Source organism: Patagioenas fasciata, chromosome 12 (assembly GCF_037038585.1).
Source record: "Patagioenas fasciata isolate bPatFas1 chromosome 12, bPatFas1.hap1, whole genome shotgun sequence".
Classification (NCBI taxonomy): Eukaryota; Metazoa; Chordata; class Aves; order Columbiformes; family Columbidae; genus Patagioenas; species Patagioenas fasciata.
This window is the reverse complement of record NC_092531.1, coordinates 11772036-11789459: the sequence shown is the minus strand read 5'-3', so window position 1 is coordinate 11789459 and position 17424 is coordinate 11772036. Positions and strand designations below refer to the sequence as shown.

Below are 17424 nucleotides of genomic sequence, written 5' to 3'. Positions count from 1 at the left end.
TTTAAAGAACTAGTAAATTTAATTAGTGTATAATATTCTGAAAAATGTTTCTTTCTGATTGCTGTGAGAAGTTGAAGTAACAGATCTTTTTAACCAAATCAGTGTTTAGTTGGTTAGTGCTTATAGTTACAATTTCCCAGAAATATCAAAGTTAGTTTTAGTATGAATGGAGATCTGTGTTGGGGGTTGGTTTGTTTACAAAACCAGTTACAAAACCTTTATTAAAAAAAAAAAAAAAAAACCAACCAAAAAACCAAACCTCCAAAGAACACTATATCAGGTTTTTCCTCCTTTTCTATCAGGGCATCAGCTGTTCTTCTGATGGAACTTTTTGCTGTGCGAGTGGGAGAGTATTGAACAAGTATGAAATTGTGACACCTGTAAATAGATTATATTGTTTTACCATTTGCCATAAAAGGCTGTTGTCCACATTAAATCTGGGGTGACCAGATGAAGCTCATTCAGGAGACAGAGGAGAGTTGGGGCAAAAGGATGATGGTAAAACAGCTGTGTAGTTTAGTGATTCATTTACAGGTGAAGGTGCAAGTGCTTTCAGGGGTATATATTCTAATCTTTTGCACCAGAGCACAGATTCATAAGCAATTTGTCTGTTTTTGAAAATTTCTCCCATCATGCATGTTTACTGGAAAGTATATTCCAAATAAGTCTCAGCTACAGAAGAACTGTTACGTTTTAACCTCATGTCACCCAGCACTAAGGGGAAAGGCAGGTTCTTTTCGGGATACTTTTCAGAATGATGATGGCACTAAATTGTAGTTACAATAAAAGTTTTGTTTTCTCAGCAGGATGTTATGATTAGTATAGCACAGAATTCATTATTAGAGTGGCACAGGACTTTTACAAGGAGAATCAATATAGTACAATCTATGAGTAACATAATACAGAATTTATAATTTAACTTCTAATTTCTAGTTACCTGGGCCTCTGTGGGTCAGGTCAAGTCTTAATATGTGGTTTGCTGTATCAACATAACAAGAAAATCATATAAAAGAATGGTTACTCACTGGGTCCCTGGAGGAAGTGGACTATGGTGGGAGTGTCCCGGGCCCTGGGGATCACAGTTCTCACTATTCAGCAGTAGTTCTGGTCCAGGTTCCCACTTATGTTTTCTAACTGCTAGATTTTATAGACGGTGTTCTGTGTGCTGTTACACTCCCACGGGGGCATCAGGAACACCTGGTTGGCCAGGTGCCCATGACCTTCAAGGCCAGCAAGGAAGGGAGTGATCGTCCTGGTGCCCAGGAATGTTGAGTCTGATAGGGAGGGGACAGAGAAGTCTGTCTGTTTTGTCTGCCTGGTTCTCAGGACCTTCAGTGCCTGAGAATGAGGGGAAAGAGAACACGTACGTGACCGGCTTGGTCCTAGGCAATGGCTGCTTGCCTCATAAAATGGCAATAATGATGCTAACTGTATTACCAGGGTTGGGAGCAGGGGGTGCTGGTCACACCTAGTTCAAGAAGTTTGAAAGTTGAAGAAGGGAGTGCTCATTAACACTAGTAGGATATCATTGTTTTATACATTTCAGGCTGAATTACTATCTAGGTAATTAACTCACCAGCACAAGGTGCTGTAGAGGCATATAATACCGGCAAGTTCAAAAAGGGATTAGAAGCACTTGCAGCTGTCCCTGAGCAAGGAATCAACCAGAAAGTGCTCTCTGACATCTGTAATATTGTTGTGGATGCTGGTTGTGTGAGATGCTTCAGTTACAGATTGTACCCTGAATTTTCTACTCTGACTGCATAGTTTTGCCATTTTGCCTCAGCCGGGCCTTGGTCTGATCCAATGAAAGCTTGGAACTCTAAATAAGTCGTCTCTGTCCCTGGAAATTGGCTGCTTACTTTAAATCTCTTCTGTTTTCACTTACGGCTTGGTCAGACTGTCTCATTTGAAACTTTGTATTTTAAACCTTCTTCACTATCTTACTTGTAATATTTAAACTAGTTAAACCCCATGTTAGTTGCAAAATAGGTGTAAAATATCTCAGAAGGAACAACAACCAACCAAATATAAATTTGGATATTGTGCTAGTGTTATTTATGTCTTTGGTGGGGTACTTAGGTTGATGATGATTGATTTAATCATGCCATGATGTTTTAGAATTAATAGTATAATTTTATCTGTTGTACACAGTATAATTGTATATATTATACATGTTATACTGTGCAAAGCTTAATGTCTTGCTTGTAACTTCTGGATTATTATAAGTATTTGATTCTAAAACTTGCTTCCCAGAACTACATGTGGTCTATCAACAGCACCTCACAGCTGTAGTTCTGAAATAATCTTACAACTTTCTGGGGAAGAGATATCCTCATTTACTGGTCTAAATATTGGACTACATTGTATTACATTATCTTAAAAGTTATATTCTGCTTAATAAAGTACTTCAATCTGACAGATTCACTGTCTTTGTGGTGTAGAACCTGGAGGAAGGAGTGTTTTGGCTTTTAAGGGATGATGATGATTTTGACCATGTGCAAATTTGTATTCAAACCAGTATAGTTTACCCCTTCTGCTAGGCTGGCTGAGCACTAGGCTCTATCATAAACCAGGCCTTTAAAAGAGAGGAGAGAAGCTTCTGTAAAGAAGTTACTGCCTATTACTGGTTGTCAGCTATGTACAAAACCTAATTACAAACTGCTGTGGATGAGTTTGATTTGTTTGGATATGCAAAACTTGCAAAATAAAATATAGTGGTTTGCATGCACTATAAAATATTATTTGTGGATGTGAGTAGGGGAAAGAAACAAAATTCAGGAGAAACTAACAAAATTCTTGCTGTAATTTTCAGTAAAGGTTTTGTTTTTAACCAACTAATTTAAAATGTAGAATGAGTCTTTTATTGGTAGCCCAAAGGCTAATTTAGTCACAAACAACTAGTGTGTAATTTGCTTGTTGCATTTTGTTATTCAGCAAGATGAATAAGCCATGATGGAGAGAAGCTGTATGTACCTGCAGGAGGATAATTTTATGTTTGTTTTACAGCCATAGGTGTTCGTTATGTAGAAAATAGTACAAAATACTACTCATAGATCTGCGTAACTATTTTACTGCCAACAGTCCAGTGACCCTTCTCCTTGAAGGGGAGATTACCTTCAGGGAGTATAGGATTAGTATAGTCTACAGATTTAGCTGTTCTCTTGCAGGGTCAGTCATTTAGATGATGCGTTAATGAGTAAGGTATCCATATTTGTACTTAAGTAAGGTCAAGTTTGCTTTAAGTTCATTCCAGATGGAAGTTGACTGGTACATGCATAAAAGAAAATACATGAAGTATTCCTTGTCATGATTGACTATATAAAAACATTCTGTGTGGTGGACCACAGGGTGAAAAGTCATACTGAGAAAGATGTGCAAGTATCTTGTCATCTGGTATATTTCTGGATTTCCATTTTTGTTGCTTTTTTTCCTTGGGTGTTGGTATGTTTTGTAAATTGTGCAGTGCATTAGAACTGGGGTTTACACAAAGACCAAATTCTATTGGAATTCTGCTGTTCTTGAGAAATTCACTTTTAAAGTGTGTAAATATACCAAGTGTATTCTCAGGTAGACCTAAAGGTGTAGGCATCTTTAAGATATATTCAGCTGTTTACTGCTAATGTGTAGCCTTGGATTCACCAGGTGGCTCCTAAGACTTACATATGTGGTAAACATTTGAGGCACGTGAATGCCTCAGAATTCCCTAGAGCAAGTATTTTTAGAAACAATATAGCAAAACCTCTGAAAATCCATTTGTTTTACTTCTGCGTGTCAGTCATTTAACTAAAGAAAGTTTCCTTCTGCTTTATGGGGTTGTACACTCTTAAAATTCAAGTCAACCATCTTGAACTGCTCCCACTGACGTACCAGTAAAGTTCATCTTCAGGCATTAACTTAACCCGCAAAGTTACATTATGTGGAACTGCAAAACATCACGGCTTTGCTAGGAATAGGCTTGAAGTAGTTCAGACCAGCAGACTTGAATTTTAAGTGCGTTTTTCAGGGAACGTTTTTCTTCTTAACTTTAGTACTACAGAACATTCGAAAAAGACATCTTAAATTTCACTAGCTTTTTAGTTTTGTTGCAGTTTTAATTCTTAATTGCCTTGTAAATGGAATGCTCTAATGCTAGGATAAATCCCTTACACACATGCTTGCTGAAGTTTCAGGGACTCTCCTCCTCCGCAGCTGTGTTGCTGCTTGGGTGCTGCAGCCCCTGTCCTCCTGTTGGCCCATGGAGGCAGCTGTCCTCCGAGACCTCATTTGGACAGATTATTTCAGAGACTTTTCTTTGGTTTTCCACTATCCATAGCTCTGCTTTGGAGGAGCTTGTCTAAATTAGAATAAGCTGGTGTGGTTTTGTTTGTGATGTTTCAAAAACTGTGTTAATCTTCCTTGTAGTAAAGTATGAGGAGAGGCAAAAAAAAACCAGTAAGTCCTGTTGATGATGAAACACTGGGTCTTCATACTTAGACTGCCAGCTCTGTGGCTAATGTCTGACTGTGCAAGAGCTGCTCGATGAGCATTATTTCAGTGTTGCTTATGCTGCTGAAGTTTTGCTGTTCAGCTGACTTTTTATTGTTCAAATTATATGTAATTAAGCCAGTTTGTATTGGCCAGCTGTCTTAATTTGCATCTGCTGTTCTCCAAACTACTGCAGTGTTCTTAAAACACGTATGCAAAGTCCACATAGATGTACTTTTCCCCTTGGCATGCTTCTGATAGAACTCACTTGAAAGCTCTTTGTATTTAATAGAGAGTACAAAGTTGTGTATGATCACACCTTATTACACTGCTAACAAAACTACAAATATCTTACTAAATGCCTTACAAATATTTCCATAGTTTAGAGGAGTTGTTTTTCTGCTTCGTTTTGAAGTAAGTGTGTACTATTGGCTCCTCGTATAGGATGAAAACCCCATCAGTTTGTGCTTTTGACTTGAGAGGGCGCTATTAGAAAGCGTGAGTAATAGGAAACAGCATACAGTTGAACTATATCTGTGTTAGATCCCACTTATAGCAGCTTCGACTATTTTCCTAAAGATTTTCTTTCTTATTTTGGAAGTCAGAAAACCTGTTCATTCAGTAACAGTCATGATGGTTTCTACAGTGAAGTCTGTAAAATCACATATTGGCTAAAGATTTGCTTAAAGAAAGGGTTAAGTAAAATGAACTCTGAAGCCATGATGAAGGTATCTGAATAGTGTAGCTGTTCAGTTGAGAATTCCCTTTGGTTTTTGTGAGATAAGCTCATGTCAGAATTTAGGTAGAGATGCAGACTGAAATTACACAGCATATGATTTTTGTCCTCAAGAAGGTGCTGTTTATTTTGAGAAGTAATAATCATACTTAAATCTAAATCTTCCTACTTTTGCACTTGTCATAAATTTCAATAAATATTGAGCCGGAGGACATGTAAACTCCCAGGAGTACTCTCAAACTTACTGTAATTCAGAGAGGCGCATATTTAGAAGCACAGAGAGAGGGGGAAAATAGTTGCTCTGGTTTTTTTTCTCTCCCCTAACTGACCTTCCACCAGCTGCTTGGCTAGCTGGTTGTGTCTGAGCAGCAGCTAAGACCATTTTGCATAAAGAAGCTGTTGCTTATTTGCCCATGACTTGCAAGATGTCAGAAGCATGAGATTGACATACTTCTGAGTGCGATGATGACTTTAGCTGCTTTTCTTTCACTCTGAGTAATTGGTCTCTCTGTATTTTCAATTTTAGCATGAGACTTTATTTTTTAGACACTGTACCTTTTTCATTTTTTCTTAAAATTTTCATGCAAGTTCTGAGAATTAGTTTAGTCATATTACTTCCAATTGTAAGAATTTGGTGAATATCAATATTTGGAAGCATCACTCTTTCCAACTTTGAGGATCAGTCTCTCTGGGATAAGTATGACCAGAAACAAAGGCTGTTGGAAAATAAGTAATGCAACTTGTTTTTTCAAAATCTAAAGATGTTGATACTTGAGTGGGGGGAAATAATCTGTCTCGCCTTGTCACTGGGTAGAGAACAGCTGAGAACAGTCAGTCTGTACAGGATGTAAGTATTGACTTGAATGAGAGCAAATTCTTCAAGTACTTTTGTTGAAGAAATTTGCACATCTCAAAATGGTAGTTTGCTATTTCTAAGCTATCTAGTTCATTTATTTAGTAAGTTCTTTGGTGCTCAGTGGTATTGCTGTAGCGAATAATCCGTAGCTCAGTTTCAGTGTTCTAGAATGCTCAGGTTTGTCACTGTCAGTATTAGAGCTGTAGAAGTGTGTTCCCATATGTCTGGGTATTAGGCTGGAACTTTAATTACATATCCTGAAGTGGAAATTGTTTCCTATCATAACTTGTCTCTAAATTGATTTTGTGGGATTTTGGTTGTTTTTTTACCGTTGATGGTTTCATTTTAACTTGCTCTGTCTACTATACAATTGTGAATGCCACTGAAAGTGTAGGTGTAAAGATGTTTAGAAACACCAATGTATTTGTGATCATTTTGTTGTAGAAATAAAATATATTAGTTGGCGCAACATTTTTTATCCTGTTGCGCTGTTTAACAAGCCACCACTGCTTTGCTAGTTTAAGTGTTTTTTTCATATTAAATTATTTAATGTCATTGGTGTTATAGCTAATAAAATTCACTATAATTGCTTACAATACACAGTAGAATGCAAACTTGCATACCTTCCCCCATCTTCTGTCTCCTTCCTTTTTTTACTTGCATATTTACAGCAGAATTGCTGATTTTAATAACTACATCTTTTATTTGACAGTTGCAGCTGAAGTTTTGACATAACCTATGAAATTATCTACCTATGTGTATTTTAAGTCTAGGAAAAAACCGATCTTTTACAATGACAGCTCCTGAGATGAAGTATACTACCTTCATTCTTCCTGTTTCCTCCTCAGGAAGTATCGATGAAGATGTGGTGGTGATTGAAGCATCCTCCACTCCCCAGGTCACTGCTAATGAAGAAATAAATGTTACCTCAACAGATAGCGAAGTGGAGATTGTCACAGTTGGTGAAAACTACAGGTGAGACTTGCATCTCTTTTGTGTTAATATGATTTTGCTTTACTCCAAATTTGCCACAAACCCCAACCCAAACAACAAAACAAACCAACCAACCAAAAAACCCCACACCACACAAACAAAAACAAACAAAAACCCCCAAACCAAAGCTTTGCCAAAGCATGACAATTAAACTAATCTGGAATTGTTAAGGTGGTTGTTCCTGTGTGACTAACGAGCAGAATTTTGTGGAAGCAAAGCTGTACTGAAGTGGAATTGAAGTGTAAGCCAGTTGAGAAGTGCTTTTTGCCCTGCAGGAAAATAAACTGATCTTGTGATATGCACAGATAGGGTTGAAGGGAATACAGGCAGAACAGAAATGTAGACTGATCTCCATGGTGATTTGTGCAGTGGGTTTTGTTTGTTTTTAGTGAAGTCATTCCCTTTTCTTCACATTTTCCTCTTCTGAGTTTCTGAAGTCCGAGTACATTGTTGTTCCAAATCGGAAAATAAGAGCTGCTTGATTTATGTAAATACTGGAGAGGCCAAGGTTTTTGAGAGTGAACTGGTAAATACAGTACTGTAAAAATATTTTTCCCTTAATTAAAGACAGTGTCCTCTTAACTTAAACTCCAAAGCATCATTGATTTGAGTGTTTGGGTTTGTATTGCTAAATTGAACAGAATGGGTGCTAAGTGTTAGACCCTTGCCTTAGGTATGGTTGCAGGCTTGTGATTTCCTCTCCTCAAGCCACATTTCATTTAAGTGTTACGTAAAGCTGTGTTCTTAGAGGAGATGGGGGAAATAATATTCAAGAGAGAAAAGTCCAGATATTTTGCACTTTTAGGACATTTTGGAAATTGTAATTGAAGTATAGAAACTATCTTCTGAAAATATTCTCTCACAAAATAACAGGCAAAAGGAGCTTAATGTTTACGAATTTTTGTCTTCACACTTCTGTCATCATTCAGACACCTGCTCTTTCACACTGTTTTGGAGACTCTTCATTTACTATTAACAAAGTTCAAACATAACATCAGATACAATTGCTGCTTGACTGCAGTTTTAGGGTTTGACAGTGAGTTTTTTTATAAGTTACCTGTATGTCTTTAAAGGAACATGGTTCCAAGACATTTAAACTCTACCTATTGGTATTTGCCGTTGTTACCTAGTAAAGGCTGTAGTAAGGTTCATACGTACGTATCTAGTGAATGCGGAGTAGTGGTACATTTCAGCATAACAAAAATGCTTTTCTAATAATAAAACACTTCAAATAACTTCTCAAACAGTGAGGGGGAAAAATTAATAGTGGCAAAATCTATGTCAGTACTTAAGGTGTTACCTTTTTTTAAGGTCTCGTTCAACACTTGGACACACAAGGTCACACTGGGGACAAAGCTCCAGTTCTCATGCTGCACGACCTCAGGAACAGCGGAGCCGCAGTAGGATCTCCACGGTTATCCAGCCTCTGAGGCAGAACGCAGCAGAAGTGGTGGACCTCACAGTGGATGAAGATGGTAAGTTGCAGTTGTCTGAGAAATCTCTTCCTTTTTCAGAAGCAGGATGATCACTGTAAGGGAAGTGGAGTTAATTGCATCAGTTAGAACAGCACTCTGTGAAAAAGTCTCAATTATAAAAAAACCCGTGTAATTTCCAAGTCTGTGAGAAAATCCTCTTGCAAAGTTAATTGTAAAATAAAAAGCTTAGCCTTCCAGTGGGTCTACTAGATCTGATTTTTCTTCCAAAACAGACTTGGGTGTGTGGTTGAGGGCTGACTCATCAAGCAGAAATTACAGAACAGGTTGGAACTACTTCTTTAAAAATATGCACTTCAATACAACACTATAAAAGGAAAATTATTGCCTATGCTTTGGAATAGCTGCTGTTCTTTCAAGCCTTTGAGTAAAAATAATTTAAAAAAGAAAAAAATAAACCACCCCAACCTAGTTAAGTATTTGAGGTTCCTGAAGCTGTAGCCTTTCATTGTTTCCTAACCTTAAAACCTACTGGCACTTAAGACTATTCCTGCTGAAAAACTTAAGAGCAGGTATCGTCAGGTGTTCAGAGAATGAAAAACAGCTCATGTACATTTTTGGAGGTTTATTTTTGTTTATTTTCTTTTGGGGATTCATTGGGTGCATGCTACTGTTAATGTTTTATAGAAGTTTGGTCCTGTTGTGGTTCCATCCCTGAGTGCATTACAAGCTAGTATATTGCAAACGTATTTTTCCAGTTGTCGTGATTTTTGGAGTGTGTTGGAGAAATGGAAGGGTTTGGAATTGGTGTTAGTTGTTTGATCTTTTTCAGAAAATAGGCTGAATTGATGTACAAATTCTTTTCTGTATGGATTAACTGTGAAATATTGCAACAGCTCTATCATTGAAGGGGAGAAGGCTTTAATTTACTTCTTAAACTCAAATTATAGAATTCAGTCTTAAACTGAGGAACCAAATTCTTGTGTCAAAGAATGAACTTTTACTTCTATATGTGTATATTTAAGACTAGCTGTTTCCTCCCAGCCTGAGGAAATACATTTTTAAGATGAAGCTTCTAGGATTTCGGGGTTGTTATTTTGGGGTTTAGGCATCCAATTTCACACATGAAAATAAATGATAAAAATTCTGAATTAACATTGTCACAAGGCACAAGTTCACTTTATCATAACTTTATTAATGTCTTCAAAGATACTGATCTTAAAACTTCACTTAGGTACTTCCATGAGCCTAAGGCTCATATCTCCATCTGTCTTCCTGGATTAATGTATGTGAAGTGTGTTGAAATTAAGTTTCTGTTAGCTAGGAGTTGGCAATTGACTAAGCATACTGGCTGTTAACTGGTTTTGGGGGGAGAAACAGAACTGTCTATTGCTGGGGGTGAGTCAACACAGCTCACAGGGTGACCGCGACTTGTGTGGCTGCAGCTCTGCGTTCAGAGCAGATCAGCATCCAGCCTTGAGCACAGGGTGATCACGTATCAATGTATACATGTCCTATATACTTGCTGGTTTTTTTCTGAATTTAAACATAAATGTATTTTTTCCAAAATGTTTTCCTTTAGATAAAATTAGTGTATTGGAATGCCACATTAAAATCCAAAGGCATTGATATGTAGGTATCAGATCATGGTGTTTTAATGTGATGAGTTGGAAGACTTTGAAGCAGGGGATGTATGTTTATTCCCTGGCTCAGTGAGTTTCTGATATACCTTCTAGATATAGAGAGAAATCTTGAAAACTAGTCATATTTTATTTTGAGACAGTGTAAGAGAAGTATTTGAAGTGTCTTGATGCTTTTTTTTTTTCCTGATACCCATGCAGACATTTTTACTAAAAAAACCTGAGCTGTTTCTGAAGATATTCCCTTCTATGGTATCTCATCTTCCTAGTCATGTCATTGCCTTGTCAACAATTAGAGACACATTTCGAACTTACAGTCAAAGGCAGACTTTTTCAAAACTAAATATGAATAAATAAAATTACATATTTTTTTTCCACGCACGAGTGAAACAGAATTAAAGCTTAAAGAACATAAAAGCTTTTTGTTTTGCTAGAGCCAACAGTTGTGCCAACCACGTCCGCCAGAGTGGAGCCACAGGTGGTGAGTTCTGCTGCCAGTAGCAGTGCTGGTGCGTCTACCTCAGCGCAGGCCTCTGAAGTGGCTCCCAGCAGCTCCAGCAGCCAGCCCTCTGCAGCTACAGACACTGCGACCAGTCTTCCCAGTGGTGGCTCTGCTGGGACTTCAGCTGGAGGTACAGAATAAGAGACCTTTCTAAACTCTTATGTTGCCTCCTGGTACAAAAGAGGTAGGGAGACTCTCTAGATTAAACGGCGTGTGAACTTGTAGTACTGAACATAACAGTAATAAGTTGAGAGGACAGAAATCTGGAAAATATCATTGATTTCTCCCCAAAGATGAAGGAAATTGTGCTGGAGCCTTCTGCCTTTGCCACTGGAATGATTTGGTTATACCTAATGAACCATATCCTTGCTTTTTAAGAAGGTAGGATGTCATTCACAGGAAATTGTCTTCCATTGCAGTGTTACAGGGATAGGGTTTTTTAATGTGTATTGTAAGGAAGTGAAGGATGTATATAGATTTCTTGAACCACCCCTTGCAGATCACTGGAAGTACATCTATACAGATCTGTATAGATACTGACCTATAATAGAGCTGTATATACAGGTAGCACTCATAACATCTCTGAAACATGGATCCTCTCCCCCTGTCTGCAAGTCAGATGTGGTACAAAACATCTGAGCTGGCCGCAGTTGCACAAGAATTTGAGGTCTCTGCACTGTAACTACAGGGACAGTCTTTTCTCCTTTCCCTGCTGATTGCATGCCTCAAATTAGTGAAATAAGGTGGGTGTCAGTTTATGTCCTCTTGTGATTCCCATGTGTACATAACTTGAACCATTCAGTTTTGGTTCATTTGGCAGACATAACTAAATGTTCTTTTTTGTATCCAGTTTGGGTTTTTTAGTCTAGATCTGTTTTTCAATCAGTTAATTATTTAATCATGAAGTATAATTCTTACATTTAAGACACTCCCTATGGTGATCAGCTTTACTGATTTCTTTCACTTAAATATTGACTTTCTTTATTTTCAAGATGAAATAAGAAGAACTGCATCTAATACAACACTGGAAACTGGCCCTCCGGCCATGCCAAGGTTACCGTCATGCTGCCCTCAGCATTCTCCTTGTGGAGGACCTTCACAGACTCATCATGCCCTGGGGCACCCGCATGCAAGCTGCTTTCAGCAGCATGGCCACCACTTTCAACATCACCACCACCACCACCACAACCCTCACCCAGCTGTGCCGCTGTCTCCTTCGTTCAGTGACTCCAGCTGCCCTGTTGAACGGCCTCCTCCAGTGCCTGCGCCTTGTGGAGCGAGCAGCAGTTCTGGCACCAGTTACCATGACCAGGCACGTTTAATTCTTGTGACTCTCCCTTTGCAGTTTCAAGTTGTTACAGATATGAGAGAATAGAATGCTGAATTGTGGATTATTCTCTTGTTGTGTAGCAGGCACTATAGAAGGGAACTAAAAGGAAAATTTGAGCTATAATATATGAAAACAAAAAATTGCAATTTTGCAGAATGTCATAATCCAACGAGTAAGCATTGACAGCTGAGATCCTCTTGATGAGCGTAAGATGACGGTGGCTGTTGAAGCAAACCAAACATAAATACCTTGAAATACACTCTGTCAAGCATAACAGTTTTGCAATGCAAATAATCGAGTTGCTTTAAGGGAAGAAAAAAAAAATCTCTAATGTTCTGTTTTATAAAACGTATGAAAGAGTTGCTTTTCTAAAAGCATTGGGTTTTAAGAGTCTTTAAGTAACTAAAATCACAGTTCTAAAACAATATGGTTATAACTAAGAACAATACTGTACAAACCTAATTTACAACATGCAGAACTATGAATCTTTCTGGTTTAAGTGTATTAGGCACAACTGAAAACACTAAAGTGTTTTTCTTGCCTCCAAATATTTCAGGGCACGTAGCTGTAATATACTCACTGATTAATGCATGATAGGGTTTTTAGTTTTTTTTATACAATCTGGTGTAATGAATTTTGTGTGTCTCACCAGATTCAAGAACTTAGGAGTATGAACTGTTAACCATATCTCAAGTATCTTCCAAAATTGAGCCTTAAAACTTTAAAATTTAGATCCCAGTTGCTTGTCATAGTATTTATTTTTTTATCACATTATGTCTGAGGGTGACTTTGTTTTGAATGTCTGAAGAATTGCTTGAAAAAAGGATGGTTTGTTTACGCAGCAGGCATTGCCAGTAGACTTAAGCAGCAGTGGTATAAGAAGTCATGGAAGTGGTGCTTTTCATGGAACATCTGCTTTTGACCCCTGCTGTCCTGGTTCTTCATCTCGAACTGCAATTTACGGGCATCAGGCTGGTGCTGGCCCAAGCCAGTCAATAACCATGGACGGATACGGATCGAGTATGGTTGCACAGCCACAGCCCCAACCTCCTCCTCAGGCATCGCTCTCCTCCTGTCGGCATTATATGCATTCTCCTTGTAAGTATTGCTGATTACTGGGTACCTGGGGGGGAAACCAAGCAAGCAAGAAAACAGCTCCCCTGACAACATCTGAAAACTTTTACTATCTGCTTACTTTGATCTTTAGAACTAACCCAGCAAAACACATATTAAGAAATGTACTTAAACGGTTCAGCTTGTGCATAGGATTTGAACAGGATCAAGGTGAAGCTAAAATATTTTCTTCTGAGTGATCTTGATAACATTCAGTCTTCAAAAACTGTATTTACTGTGGAAATATTTTTCATCTCCTTTGTATTTTAGCAGTGACATTATTTCTTTTTCCTTGGTCCATCCCCTCAATGAGTTCTGCTTGAGCAAGCTGTCAACTCATTTGTTTGATTGTGATTTATTTTTTTTTAATTTATTGTCTCTGCAGAACAGTGGACTTGGGGGGTGGTGTGTGTTGAATTTTTTAAAAAATTAAACAACAAACTTGAAGTAAAATTTTTCACCATGTATACCTTTTTCAGCATGCATTACATAGGCGTCTTGTTTCTTTTTTTGTCTTTTACCAACATTGGCAACTTTTGGCTGCAGAAATTGTGGGTATCTTTAGGGTATATTGGTGGAATTGCTTTATTTAAAAATTGCATAAGCACATATTGCTATGTTGCCACTGTTTACACTGGTGTAATACTGAAGCACCTGTGTGAACATACTTTTTAAAATAAATTCAAGTTAAAACCCACTACTGACCAAATTAAAAGTACCTGATATTTTCATTGCAGATGCTTCTTTGACCAGACCTCTTCACCATCAAGCTTCTGCTTGTCCTCACTCTCATGGAAATCCTCCTCCACAGCCACAACCTCCGCCTCAAGTAGATTATGTTATTCCTCATCCAGTGCATCCCTTCCATCCTTCAATCTCCTCTCATGCATCTTCTCATCCTGTTCCACCTCCGCCTCCAACTCATCCTTTAGCCAGTGCAGCTGCTCCGATACCACAGCATCTTCCTGCAACACACCAGCCTATATCCCATCACATCCCTGCAACGGCACCTCCAGCACAGCGGCTACATCCTCATGAAGTGATCCAGAGGATGGAGGTCCAGAGAAGAAGGATGATGCAACACCCAACGTATGTCACAAATTTACTCAGAACAATATCTAAACATATAATTCGTTTCCCTCAGGTTTGTAAAATATTGCATGTGAATCTCAAACTGTTGATTGCATGGCTAGGAACGATTGGTATGTAAAGACTCTTCTTACTACTGTCAGAGTCACATGAGCTTTAAGACTGAGCTTGTTCCGTTACTCCTCTCAATAGTGTCTCCAGGTAAGGCACCAATGGGGCATGGAAGGGAAGGTAAGCTGATGTTTCTCTTGCCCATTACTCATCCTCCAGGTAACAGGCAGAAATTCCTTTTCCAGCTGGCCAGCCTAGAAAGTACATCATCAGCTCCTTCCAAATGTTTTCCTCGACAGTGTGTTTTGCCTTCTCAATTCTGTTAGGATTCTTTTTACCTAACTTATGCTTTAAAATGAAACAAACAATTTATCGTAAGAGACAGCTTGCCAGGTTTAATTCAGATTTAACCTTAGATACTTCCCCAGCTTTACTATGCCTTTATACCTTTATAAGAGAAGGAAGAAACTGAGTAATATCTGCATGAGAATGTGACCAATGTTGAGAGGTAGCTTTAGTGATACTCTTTAAAAGGCGCTACTGTTGCTGTTGAACTAGATTTGTGACACTAGAAATCAGGTCAGTACTGGCTTGGTATTCCATCACAAAATAAATGAAGCTATTTTAATTCTGGAGATAATGCTTTTAAATCTCCAAGAGACTTTCAAGAATGAGCTCTCTATTTGTTGCTCCTAACTTTGTTATACAAATTTTACTGGTAACTAGCTTGAAACTGACTTACAAGTTTATGTGTAAACAACAGTTTGCCTTAACTGCAACTTTTGAGATGGTTTGTGAGTGATTCATAGAAGTATCAATAGGCAGCAACTGCTCACAAAGTGACATATGACAGACTTTGCCCCTGTCCCCCAGGAAAGTCAAATAGAACCCTGCCTTCTCAGTCGTTGAAGGTGTGATCTGAACCTACACCTGTTCTTCTGCTATCTTTGCTATGCAAATGGCATAATGTCTAACACCCTACCCTAAACATACAGGCATGCTGCCTGTGTATGCTCATGGTTATGTAGTTATAGCCAAAAATTAGTGTTGGAACATTCAAGACAGTGAATGTGAGAGAGGAAGACAGCATTTACCAGTTCTGGGAACTTTCTGGTTGTTTGGAGATCGGAAATGTAAATATTGGCATTCCTTAGCCTAGTGAATTGTATTTTCTTTATCAGCATTTGACTATAGTTTCTATAATAAGTTCTTCCTTGACATTTTCTCCGAAGTTGCCCATCTTGGGTTAGAGTATGTCCATTTGCTCAGTATGGTTTCCTCCTCTATAGTTTTGTTTTGTAATCTTATGAAATTGTTCCACCCTTAGTCTTTCTTTTCCATTTTAGTCATCATACAAATTATGTGCAAAATCAATATTGTTGGTGTCTTGGCCCAACCCCTTATAAATCAGATTATACTCTGACAACCAGAAACTTGTGTATATTCACTCAGTTATTTAATACACAGACTGAGGCTGCCAGCAGACTTGCAGTTCCTTCTGTTCCATGTCCTCTCAAAGTGTTCTTAAGATATTGTTGCATCCTTCATTTCTAGAAATAACATATGGGATAGTCTAGCTGGTAGACCTTCTGTCTAACAATATAGGATTCTTTTGGGATTGGAAACAGAGAATGGTTAGTCCTCACTGTCACGTCTCAAGTGTGGGTGCAACAGGTGTAGTCTCCTTAGGCTCTTGGAATCAGCCACAAGATGTGCAAAAGGTAGTGTGTGAAGGTGCATTGCATTTGCACAACATAGGAATTTTCTGTCTATTTTCAATCTGATCACCCACATTATACTAGGATTGTGGGATAGACAGCCTAGGAATGTTACATTCACAGAAATCATTTCAAAGGTATTTCTTTTAAATTAAGACTCATTTTAGGAAAAATGGGCCTATATGACATTCAATTTTTATGGTACTATGAAAGTTGTTCTGCTATTTTTAGCAAAACATGTTTTTCCCCAGAGTTATTTGATAAACTGAAGGGAGGTGAGACTAGGAGTAGTTTCCGCTGATAGGTCTGTACCACTGTAGAAAACTAATCGTTCTGACGGAATTTATACAGGCTTCACAGATTTCTCTGGAGAAGTGTCAATTTACAGTGATCAGAACAGTGTGCTGTTAAGTAACTTTGTACTACTTTAGACATGTAGATTTACAAAATGTCTAGTCCACTTTATCAAGTATTTTAAGGTGGTACTGAATCTGAAGACAGTGTACTGCTTTGGGCAAAATCCCGAGTTTCTGCATTGAGAAAACAAACAAAAAAACAATGACAACAAAACCCAAACAACAACAAAAACACACTTTCTGCATTGACAGCAATGGAAAGAAAAATACCAATCCATTTATTTCTGTAACTGAGAAATGGTAAAGTAACAGAAGTCAGCCAGCAGGTGTTGAAGATTTTTTCCAAAACTGTAGTTGTTCTATACCAGCTGACATGGAAAAAAACTGTGTGCTCTTCTTAGTACTTGAGCTGTGATACAAACATGTTTCAAGGTCTGATTAGTGTATTAAATTTCCTCTAATTGTGCTTGCTAGTATAGTTTTACTAGAAATAAACTTCATCAAGCTGTGAATGACTATGGATCTCAACATGACCGTTATGTGGACTTTGCTTTCCTACCTGCAGTTTGAGTTTGGGATTAAACACTTTGTCAGTCCTTTTGTAGTCACGTCTGCTGAGTAAAGGGCAGATCACAGTCGCTGAAGCTGGTCTCGTCTTTAAATATGAAATCTGTATTATAATTAGTTTCTGACTCATATCTAAAGTTGAAATTGAAACGCTCTATGGGGAGTTATTTTTTTTTTTTTTATTTTAAATGCATTCCACTAATTCAGGCTGTAATGTTTTGATTATGGGTGTTGCTTTCTTGATACCAATAACTACATTAAATTAACTGTTGCTATTTTATGTTGTTCAGACGTGCTCATGAACGGCCTCCTCCGCATCCTCACAGAATGCATCCGAATTATGGTCATGGGCATCACATTCATGTGCCTCAGACAATGTCTTCCCATCCTCGACAAGCTCCAGAGAGATCTGCCTGGTTAGTTATCAAATACTATTTTAGCTCTTTGGGACTCAAGACAAAAGACCAGAATGTGCTGATCACAGTGTGGATAATGCTCGCTGTGATTTTAGGAAGTGCTGCGTCCACCTGTACTTTAAAAGCTGTATATGTTCATATGGGTTTGAAATACTGC

The 17424-nt window shown here is 38.1% G+C and overlaps 1 protein-coding gene across 8 annotated transcripts in view; it reads left to right on the top strand.

Moving 5' to 3' along the window:
• RNF111 (ring finger protein 111) overlaps positions 1 to 17424 on the top strand; it is a 55428-nt gene that overhangs the window by 24414 nt on the left and 13590 nt on the right. For all 8 annotated transcript variants that reach the window (XM_065847813.2, XM_065847816.2, XM_071813866.1 and 5 more), the window contains 7 exons: positions 6908 to 7034; positions 8364 to 8527; positions 10560 to 10757; positions 11620 to 11939; positions 12800 to 13055; positions 13808 to 14159; positions 17142 to 17267. In XM_065847813.2, coding sequence (XP_065703885.1) covers positions 6908 to 7034; positions 8364 to 8527; positions 10560 to 10757; positions 11620 to 11939; positions 12800 to 13055; positions 13808 to 14159; positions 17142 to 17267 — 1543 coding nt within the window. The remainder of the gene's footprint in view (positions 1 to 6907; positions 7035 to 8363; positions 8528 to 10559; positions 10758 to 11619; positions 11940 to 12799; positions 13056 to 13807; positions 14160 to 17141; positions 17268 to 17424) is intronic.